Source organism: Lactuca saligna, chromosome 4 (assembly GCF_052625555.1).
Source record: "Lactuca saligna cultivar CGN05327 chromosome 4, ASM5262555v1, whole genome shotgun sequence".
Taxonomy (NCBI): domain Eukaryota; kingdom Viridiplantae; phylum Streptophyta; class Magnoliopsida; order Asterales; family Asteraceae; genus Lactuca; species Lactuca saligna.
In genome coordinates, this window is record NC_136420.1 from 111,193,382 (window position 1) to 111,205,324 (window position 11,943).

The window sequence follows — 11,943 nt, forward strand, 5'->3', positions numbered from 1 at the left end:
ACATTTTGGGGCGGAAGACATCATGTACAGTATCACAACAATTAATAGTAGTAAACTAGTAACAACATCATCCATTGCATTAATAATATAATTTCATACATGTGTGTTCTGTTAAACTTATAGACACCAAAAATATACACATCAAAAATAAAAGATGAGTCTTGAACGAACTCCATCTTCTCAAAAGCCTAGCACCTGTACCTGTCTAGTGGTGACCTGAGAATACAAGTTATTTTGAAAGCGAGTATCAGCTTAATTGAAGGGCCATGAAAATGGTTTGGGCTAGGCTTAGCATGTGATTGCTTTTGGTTTTGTGTCTGTAATCTCACTTTATGTTATTTTTTACTCTGTTGTGTTTACGGCTGCAAACTAAGTTTTCGGTCCAGTTGGGTATAAATAGTGTAGGAGCTGGTCATTTGACGGGTTGGATGCTCTAGAAGTTTGCTGCCAGTCTTTGAGTTGTACCTGATGATTTCTAGTGTTTAATCGTGTGCAAGCTCAATTCATTCATCTTACTGTGTTATTCTTGATTCATGTTTGTTTGATTATCAGTTTTAGATCGAGAATCGGACCTAACAATTGGTATCAAAGCCGTAAACTGATATCAAACTCACCAGGTCGAGATTTTGTGTGTTCAAGCTGTTATTCTCACCGTTTGATCATTTAGATTTTGCGTTCTAGGCGTTGGAGGAACTAATTTTTTCTGGAAAATACGAATTTTAAAGGCTAATTGAGAGATTATTGCCAGCCGTGAACTTTGTTTACTGTCCACTTAAGAACCATAATCTCTAAATATTCATACACCGTAAATAAGTTTGAAGAACAGTGAATCCATAAACCGTGAATCCATAAACCACAAACCCATAAACCGTAAACATCTAAACCGTAAATCCCATACCGTAAACTCAGTTTACGGTCGCAATCATTTCAACTATAAACCTCAACCGTAAACCTAGTTAGAGCCGTAATCCTCTGTCTTGTCATATCAACCATGAGCTCCTTTGGAACTGTTAAATCACTTTAAATTTCAAATGGATTCTCAAACTCATTTTCAAGAACTTGATGTTGTTATGGGCACTACTACACGCATTCCGAGGTTGATGTCTGCTGAAGGTTTTCCTGAGTGGAAATATAGAATTGAGAAATACATCAAAATGAAATATTTCAAGATATGGAGAAGTATCCTTGCAGGCCCTGTCAGAGTCACAATGACATTTGGACATCAGTTGATTGACAAATCCATTTAAAACTACACTGATGAAGAGTTTGAACTGGTTAAAGAACAGGAAAGAGCTGGCTACTCTAACCATGGCATTATCTCCTGATATTGCTCAAGGTTTTAGTGAATACGCTTCTGCTAAAGTTCTATGGGAAGCTCTTATTGAGGTCTACGAGGGCAATGAAGATATGAAAGAAAGTCGGCAGGACATGCTAAGACAAAAATTTAACATGTTTAACTACATTCCAGGAGAAACCCTTGAGGCTCAATTGAAAAGGTTCACTACTCTCACAACTGACATGAACATTTCAGGGATTTATTTGTTCAAGTCAGAAATCAACAAGAAAGTTCTGAATGCACTTCCTTGATCATGGGATATGAATGTTGTTGTAATTAAGAAAACCAAGGACTTAAACCGTCTCACTCTTACAAAAATCATGGCAATCATCAAAGCCTGTCACATTGATGACAAACAGAGAGAAATCAACCATATGAATTCATATTCTACTGCAAACCTTGGTGTTTCATCCAACAATGCAACACTATCATCCTTCATGACTTCCTCAGGTCAAGTTTTTACATTTCAACAACCTTAGATTCAAACCCTCAATGCTGCAACATCGATCCCTCAACATCAAACTAGAGCATACACCCTTCAATTTCGGGTACGTTACGCAGACTCAGGTTGCCTATTATCACTTGATAATATCACTTCCCAAGACATCTCCCTCAATCAGCACATTTCATAACCAACAATTTTTATATTTTCTGATTTTCTAATGTTTTTGGATTTTTCTAATTTTCAAATTCTTCTTTTGTTTTTACTTCTCCCCTTGAATTTGTGCATAGGAGAGAATCGAAAGCAAATATGCAAATTTAAACTATCCTAAAACAAAAATTAGTCTTTAAAGTGAATCAGCTTAAGAAAAACTTAGAAGTATAGAGAAGAAAACGCAAATCGTAATTCACCGATTGAATCTGCATTCAGAAGGTCTGAGAATAGCACGCATAATCTCAGAACAGATCCAAAAATTCTTTATGTTATTAAGAACAAATCCCATGAGTGATCACTTCCTTTCTTCTCTTCCCGTAAAGGACACATACTCTCAAACAAATGTCTAAATGTTGTACAGTTGAGAGATGTCCCTTATCAAGTGCCAGAAACAACCACTACCAACAAACCGAAGTCTGAAGATATGCCTCCATAGCTGCTCCGACACAGAGCGGGATCACTTGGTCTTCGGAACCCAATCCATTTTGAGACTGGGTCGACCTTTGTCATCTTTGCACGGTACTCTCTCCCATGATATGTCCTGCTTATAACGAACAGAAGATGAACAAATATTAGAGTCATTAGTTGATTTGGGAGAGTGAGCCTTTGGAACCCATTTGTAGATGGGTGGCTCAGTACTTGCTTTTGAAGTTGATGTCGGCCGTTGAGATGATTTTGATTTTGGCTTCACAAGAGCATCTCTTGGATTGGACTTCTTGGCTGACATTCCCTTCTCGCCTTTGGGATTTAGATTCTTGGCCTTATGGGATTGATTCTTGGCCATGGGAATTGAATTCTTGGCCTTCTTGGCATTCCAGTCGTCGATGTCTAATCGTGATCTCGAGGTGTATGTTTTGGAGTATCTCCCTCTTGGCGTGTTCTGCCATTCTTGTGCGTAGTAGGGAATGTATGCGCGATTAGGACAATTTCTACCAATGTGACCAGGTGTTCCACAGTGAAAACATGTCTTTTTCTTCATTGGGAAATTGTTTCTTCCTGCCCCTGGTGGCGTATCCTTGCCTTCTCTCTTCTTGTTCCCACATGCACACTTGCCACAAGAACTCTGTTGCGTTGGAATTGGTGGCCTGTATTTCTCAACGGCAGGTTGATCAGAAGCAGTTTAGTTCAAAGCAACAGATTCAGAGTTCAACGAGATGTTGGTTTGTTCAATGGTTTTCTCCTTGTTCTCATCTTCTGCTACACTACCTGCACATGAAATTGCAACATTAGTATCTTCAATATTAATAACTCCTCCTGACACAAATCCAGGTCGTTTTCCATATCGAAGATGTGGCTCCCTATCAGTTTCGTCCTGTGTCATAGGGAAGGTTGTGTAGTTATGATTATAAGGAGGAGGTACACTATCATACCCTAGACCCTTGTTTTGATTTTCTTTGAATTTTAATTGGGTTTCATATAAGGACTCGACTGTCTGACTTGATGCAGTATAATTTTTAAAACTAACGTCTGTTTTTCCACACTTATTTTTTAAAGCGTCAAGTTCTTCAGTTATAGCAGCAAGTTGTCTCTTAGTATAGTTATAATTTTCACACTTGTTGCTATACTCTTCCTGAAGTTTCCTAAAGTCTTTGGTTTTTCCTTCTAATTCAGCCTTCAGGGGTTTCTGTCCTTTCCTGAGTTGATATCCTGTATATCTTAGGTCTTCAACTTCCCTTTTTAATAAATCAATTTGTTCCCGAAGAAATTGAATCGTATCTTCACTAGATAGCGTACATGAAACTTCACATGATTGAGAACATGAAACTTCATTGACCGGGAGGTTTGTGGAACTCATTGTTTTTTGACAATTCAAAGCGTTAAGTTCATCAATTATATCAGCCAAATTAAGACGATTGAGATCTTTTGTCTTCTTGATGTCAGCCACGTCCATATCCCATGATTTCGGAAGTGCATTCAGCAGCTTTTTGTTTATCTCAGATTTGGTCAAGACGATCCCAACTATATTCATCTCAGTAGAGAGTGTGGTAAATCGCTGCAACTGAGTTTCGAGGGTTTATCCAGGGATATAATCAAACATGTTGAAGTTTTGTCTTCATATCTCCTGATGACTCTCTTTCATGTTTTTCAATTCCCTCGTAAACTTCAAAATCAATTAAAAAGCACAACTAAAAATCAAACTTAAATTTAAAAATGCCCTTTGACTATAAACTTCAATAGTCAACCTTAAAAGTCAAATTTAAAAATAGTCAAACTTGAAAAGTCAAACTTAAAAGTCAAACCGAAAAGTAAATTTGAAAATTTAAAAGTCAAATGAGAAAGTCAAAGTTTTTAAAGTCAAAGATCAAATTTTAAAAGTCAAAGTCAAAATTTTAAGTAAAAAATCAAAAATAAAAGTCAAAATTTAAAAACAAAAAATTTTTGGGTTGAGAAAAGGATTTTTAAAATAAATTTTTTGAATTTTTGGGCTGATTTTGTCAAATTGCGAAAATGGAAACCGAGAAAGATAGGTTTTGAACTAAATTTCGAAGGGAAGTAACGTGTGGTAAGTCAGCTCAGTTGGTAAGTCGCTTAGTTCCTCAACCAGAGGTCCCGGGTTGGATCCTCGACAACCCCCAAATCAGCTTCCCCTTTTTATTTAAGCGCGCTGCTGAGAGATTTCTTAGCCGCTCATCGAGCCGAGCCGCAAGCCTCCTCCGACCGGTTTCCGGCCGCAAGCTCCGGCGACCAGTTTCCGGCTGTAAACTCGTTTCCGGCCGTAAACTCCGGACAGTAAACCCTTAAAAGAGTATAAACTCTCCAGAAATCGTTGTTCTTGACGAAAAACAACGTTTTTTTCTCACCCTTTTTGCTCCAAAACTCGATCAAAAACTCGTTTTTATGAAAAATGCGAAGAAGAAACCCCCCTTAATTTTGCAAGATCTATCCAAAAACGCTATTCTCTTTTGAAAATCAGATCAAATAAGCTCCAGATCTGAAAAAAATAGATTGATACAACCAAACTTTGATACCACCCGTAAGTCCCTAATTTGCCTGTGTATCAATCAGATCCGTTTGATGGTGCGGAATCCCAATCAAACAGATGATGTCAGATCAAACAGAAGAGAAGGAGAAGAAGAATAATATGAATCTTTGTATGTATTGATATGAATGAAGACCTGGATACAAAAGATTCACACACACATAAAAGCTCATGGTTCTCTCTGGACGTAAACTCTCTTCTCTTTTCATCAATCAATTCCTCACACCCTAACACCTATATTTATACAAGGGGAACATGGGCTTGGTGGATATGGGCTGTAAATGGGTTTACGGTCGTAAACCTATTTACGGCCGTAAACACTGACCGTAAACCCCACCGGACCGTAAACTCCAAAAATATTACAGAAATATATATTTGCCTAGAAAAGTAAAGTATAAACTATATTTTTGACCGAAAAAAAATCTTTATATGAACACTCACGAGGGTGTCCAAGACCTTCTCCATGACCAGAAATTGGAGCACCATTGCCTGATCCACTATTACCACCAGGGTTGATTTGTGCCATGGCAGTAGCCACAGCAGCAACCACTGCTCCCTAAAAGATAGCGGTGTCAAATTATGTAGGAGGTGTGGTGGTGGAGGCGGTGTCTGTGCTTCATTAATATTAGTAGGTCTCAGATTCCTTTTGAGAGGCATCTTAATCTATACTGATTTGAGAAAAATAATAATATGTACTCAATAATCATCACGAATAAGATAATATTTGAACATGAAAAATTTTCAATTATAAATGTATCATTTTCTAACTTGTTAATGGTGTTCTTTTAAGTGAAGAGTCTTCTAATAAAAGAAAACATTTGGCAATTTTTGTTTATAGAAACACTTGTAATGAATTGGTATAGTTGAACATAATGAGTATGTTAACCAGAATTTGTGTAGTAAAATGTTTATGAAAATTGTAATAACTCTTAATGAAGTAAAATGCTTATCATTTTAATTGATTTATTGTATTATACATGAAGTTAGAAATTTTTTTACATAGATATAGATCTATATTATATCAATAAAAGGGAATTTAAACAAGATTACTACCTACGAGTAGTATACGCACTTTTGGTGAGTACGACTCTTAGTACTGGCCCTGCCTAATGAGAGTCCGATTCCCTTAAATGCCATCCTAGTGTAGTCTGGTGCTCTTGGAGTGATCTTATTTCAATTTGAGCAGCAATCATTTATACATGGAGCATGTATGTGTGATGTCTGGTTTCGTCATGATCTCCATCTAGCTGTTGAATATTTGCAGCATTTTGTTGGGAGGCAGTTGTGACTTGTAGAATCCAGTTAATTGATATACGGGATTGATCAACCTATCGAGAAATATGTTGCATTATAACAAGGAGGGCCCTGTCAGTCGATCCTCCATTACGGATTTCGTAGAAATCTCTGTCCATTCCAAATGGAGGGTGTTGTGCTTGTTGTTGGCTCCACCTGTGTAACTCTTCACCCCATATTGGTGTTGGACCTTGAAAATGTTGTTTGTATACTGGGCGTTGTACTCCTCGTGGTGGATTAATTACCTCAGGTTTAGAGTATGTGCCATCTGAATTTTCTACTTCACTATGTTCCTCGGGATCCTCTTCAGGATGATCTTTTATCCAATCATGATTCCCATGGTTAGGGAAGTAGGAATCCCCAGGCGGAGGATATCCTGCCATAAGGTCAATACGAGGAATTTACAGATAAGATATATAGAAGTGATATAGTGTTACAAAATACTCCTATAGTATTTTAAATATGTGTTTTCTTTTAATTTCCTTATATAAGTAGAGTTTGGTAACTTTTAGACTTGTCGCAACACTACCATCACTCCTAAACACATGTTGGTCATATCTCAAATGAATATAGTTGATCAGGCTATATTGGTCCCAGATACGATTACATAACTATTTAGGTTTAACTGTAGTGTCCAACATCCAGATACTGTTATGTAGTGATACTATTTTTGAATGAGTGAGTGTTAGTAGACTTCTTATAAAATAGTTATATTTTAAAAGTATACTTGTAGTCAGAGCACTTCGGCCCCATTGTATTTATAGTTATATATCTTTAATGAACTTATATACTGATTTCACTATAAACCATTGCTCTGATACCAATCTGTCATACCCCCAAATCACAACGGCGGAAACATTCAAGGGTGGAGGACTTCATCTTAAGTATGACAAGAATTCATAATAGTAATCAAAGTACAACAACAATCATTGTATTACAAAGTTATAAGTTCTACAACTGTGTTCAAAATATAATATATATGAACTCAAAAGTACAAGTCTAAAAGACACGAGTTTATAAATCTTCGTCTTCTCAAAAAGTTGTGGCTGTACTTGTATCACTGTTTCCCTGAGAATACAAGTAGATTTTGGAAAAATGTCAACAATTAATTTGGTGAGTTAATAAGTATGTTTGTAACAGAAATATGTTTTCTTGTGTATTGATAAAGTGAACATGTTTTTCCTAGAAATATCCTATATTTTCTGCTACATTATGCTTTAAGAAACATGTATAATAATTTTTGTAACAATAACTTCTAAAATGTAGTTTAGTTCTCATAAAAACCATGAATAGTATGTTTCCTCTGAACTAAAATAGTATATGTTTATACTTGTAAGATATTGTATTATAGTTTTATAATTTAATAAAACTACGTGAAGTGTCACTTATTCATACAATAATCATTATATTCAATATCAAATTGTGAGTTATCATTGTTGGATTAGTGTCTAAGTCCATAACTACTTTGGAATGTACTTGACCCGATGGTGCATGGTCCTTTTGGGTTGCCTTCACCAAAGCAACTTGATAGGATGAATTATGGAGAGAAAGGATTAAATATGATTTATTAATATATTATGAGAATAATATATTAGAGGAGAAATCATATTGTTTAATTAATATTAGTCAAGAATTAATAAGAATTAAGTTTGTGGCTAAAAGAGATTAATTAAACTTAAGGGACTGGAATTGTAATTATAAGATAATTGCAATTGGGCTATGGATTACCTTATTATATAAGGTTGGACGAATTCTATAGGGAAACCCATTAGAAATCGTCCAAGGCTTATTAAAAAGGGGTTCATGGGTTGCTTAGGGCCTAAGCATCCAAATTAGGGTTTCCTTGTTAGATAACCCTAATAGCCTCACTATTTAAAGGACCCTTAAGCCCCAAAAACGTGGTGAACTTGTTGATTAGAGTTTCCACATGTTTTGGGTAGCCTCCTTCTCTTCTCTTCTTCTTCCTCTTGCTCTTGGTGTTTGTGAACCATTAGAGGAGTGACATTTGTGACTCTAAGCTTTCTAAAGTCAATACAAGAAGGATTTGAGATTATTATTGCTACATAACAATCAAGGTATGATCTAAACCCTAATTCATATGTTATATTGATTGTCATATACTAGATCTACGGTTTATAGTCTTGGATGAATTGCATGTACAATAGAGAAACCTAGATCCAAGCATTAGGGTTTGTATGAGCACATAGGATGTTCTTTTAGCCAAAACCCATCAGTGGTATCAAAGCCAGGTTGGTTTCTATTGTATTGATGCTTAGTGTGTTTGTTCAAGTTGCAAAAATGTTTTTTGAGCTACTTGCCTGATGAGCTCGGCGAGTAGGCCTCAACTCGGCGAGTCCAGTGTGGTACTCGGCGAGTTCGAGCACCATATGTGAACTATTTTGGGATTTCTTGTTGTTTTACTCATGGATAACTGCCTTATCTGTTTTAGATCATTAAAATCTGATTTTATACACATTTATGAGTATATCCTTGATTCAACAAATGATAAATACCAATTGATTAGATAATAATTTTCTTATATGATAAAGTTTGATTATTTGTATTAATTGGGTAACTTACTTTACAAGAAATTGAAATTAGGTGAAATATAGATAATGATGAAATTAATTGTTTAATTTATATTACTTGTTATTTGATCCTTGTGTTATGAAAAGTTTCAATTTTTCCCCTTTAGGTTTTATAGTTTAAATTTGAACTTAAAAGTTTGTTTTTGAAATTTAAATAAGTTAAACCCTAATGTTTTTGAAATGTTTCAAAACTTGCCCTCAAGTTTTCAAATTTTAAAGTTGATTAAAAGTTTAATTTAGGAATGTTCAATTCTAAAACCCTAGTATTGTTTTGAAAAGTTCAAATCACACCCTTATGGTTTTATTAACTAATTAAAGTGTATAATTAAAAGAGATTTAGTAAATCCATAAAGTTTTGGTGTACAATTTAATTAAATTAAAAGTATAATTATTAAATAAAACCACCTAGTATTTTAAAAGTGTAAAATACACCCTATACTATATATCACATTAAAAGTCTAACATTGTATATATATATATATATATATATATATATATATATATATATATATATATATATATATGTATGTATATATGAGTAAAAGTCAGTCTTACCGTTAGTAGGCCTCATTCATGAAGCTGGTCTATAAGGGGTGTTTAAGGAAATTGTCTATAAAATGGCGATTGAATGGATATCCACTCTTACCCACCGCACTCTTGATTAGTGGAGGGTCGTTAGCCGAACGGGTAGGATAGGACAAAACCTTCCATTATAAGTATAATGAAGTACAAAAGTAACTAAATTTTTTTACAAAATTCCCAATCTTAGTTACTTTAGGCAAAAGTGAATTGATGCAATTCCATGAAATTACACTTTGTGCCCTTGCGAAGACGTTAGTGGGGCGTGTGTGGTTTACCGGCACACTAAATGGTTCTAAGCTAAGGTAGTAAAGGGTGACTCAATGTTTGTCATAGTTCGGTGGAGCGTGTGTGGTTTACCGGCACATCGAATAGGTGACCGTAACATGTGAGGGCACCATGTAAGTTTGCATGGTTATTCACACCCGCTTTGTGATCCTCGGCATCCCAGTCACAAACTAGAGGGGCATATCGAGATTTAAACATGCGATTGAAATGTTCAATGCATCTCAAAGGATCAAGGAGTTTTCATAGATTTAAAACTTAAATTTCTTTTTCGTTTTTTTCATGGTGGAAATTAGTGAATTGTCATTCACTTACCTTCAAATATTATACAACTAGATTACAGCATCGCTTTTCTAGGTTGTAGCGTATTGTGTTGGGTTCTAGCCTTAATATCTCATTTGGGTGATTTATTAAGTACTCAATCGATCAACTAACTTGAATTTGTTTTCTCCCGTTTTGTAGATGTCAAAGTACGACAACTATGGTCTTCCCAAATCCCGTGGAACAAGCATTCCACATGAAGATGATATTCCACGATTCGATCGAGGAATAAGAAATCATGCTTCACTTCATCCTTCTCCTCCAATTATTCTCCCTAACCCACAAGATCGAAGAATTGAAAGGTTCAATGTCACTAAAGCCCTATTGGAAATGAAACATGAAGATGGTAAACCCATGTGTGCCCACGTTCTAGGAATGAAATAACACATTGATAGGTTGAAAATGTTGGGTGTGTCATTCCAGGATAAGTTGGCTGTGAACTGGGTTCTGCTGTCACTTCCTGAATCATATAATGAGTTCAAAAGAAACTATTATATGATGGATCATGAAGAAAACCTCATTGACCTAACTTACATGCTCATTGTTGCTGAATCAGAAATGATTTGGCAAAGCAATGGAACGTATTTGTTGGGAAAGTCAACCAACCATGCTTCTGAGGAGCTTCTAGGAGAACCGACCTGCATTTGCTGCCAAGAGACAGGGCGTTGGATACAAGTCTGCCCTAAGAGACTGAAAAGTCCAGAAGACGGGAGAGTCAAAGTGTATGGATGTGTTTCAGGTAAAATCCACTATCTAACACAATTAAGTTCTTATTTGTTGATTCATAATGTGATAAGATTCCATTTGAATGTTTTGCAGAATCAATGAAAAGAGAGGAAGCTTAATGAAAGAGCAAGATGAATCTAATCACGAAGAAATGGATCTCGATTGCATGGATTCGAAGATTAGATTTTGAGCTTAGAAAGTTATGATACAGTAGTTAGGAATATTTGATTACATAGTTTTTCAGTTGAGTTTGCATTTAAGGACAAATTTCTTCCACTGCTTTTATGAATAAAATAAATTTTGCATGACTCATTTATTTATTTATTTATTTCCTTGCATTGAAATCATTATGAAAAATTTGATGTTCACATATTTCTACAACGAATGGATGCGATTCTTAATCATGTTATTTACCAAATAGGGAGAGTCTCTCATCGCCCAAGTTTCAATTGGAGAGAAACTTGGAATCATGTAACTTGGTTGCACGATGAATGAGAAATTCCATATTTTGAAATTAGACTAATTTGCTGACAAAGTGTCAAGTGAAGGACTAGGAGATCGAGTACACAAAGTTGTGTGTTGATCAAGTCCAACACAAGAGTAAAAAAGATATTTGACATGATTTACCAAAGGTTTAGTAAATATGATTATACGTATAAGAGTAAGTGTAATTCTGAATTGATTGAAAAAGTCTGAATCAATAGCAAAACGAATAAGAAGAATCAAGTAGATAGAAAGATAAAAGTTTCTCTATTATAAGAAGAAGGGAGAGTACCTTTTATTATGTTTTATGATAGGTCTTAATGATTAAGAACCATATCTCAATTGATCCTCTAAGTGAGTCTTAGTACAATTGTATGACTGAGAAGAGAAATCAAGAATTGAAAAAAATAGTTAAATCAAGAAGTCAATCATACTTCGTTCCAAAACAAGTCTTAGAGTTAAGATTGTGACATTGAGTGACAAGTCTTAAGAAGGTTTATAACATTCATAAAATGTGGAAAGTTGTGATGTCTTGGATAAGACAAAGACCAAGTAGGACCAATTTTATGAAGTGTTTTGTCTTGATAAAAGCTACACTAACTCTTGAATATTTGATTGTCAAGAAATTTTTATTGATAAGAGAATCGTATATGTCAAGAAGTCAGTGGGAGTCTCAATGGTCTTGAAAGGTTTCAAG

General features: G+C 35.2%; 1 protein-coding gene across 1 annotated transcript; it reads left to right on the forward strand.

Moving 5' to 3' along the window:
- The first annotated feature begins 1,257 nt into the window (after nt 1-1,257).
- LOC145040030 (uncharacterized) lies at nt 1,258-1,587 on the forward strand. The gene has a single exon (XM_078988025.1). It carries the CDS (start codon nt 1,258-1,260, stop codon nt 1,585-1,587), a length of 330 nt encoding a protein of 109 aa, XP_078844151.1.
- Nucleotides 1,588-11,943: the final 10,356 nt, after the last annotated feature.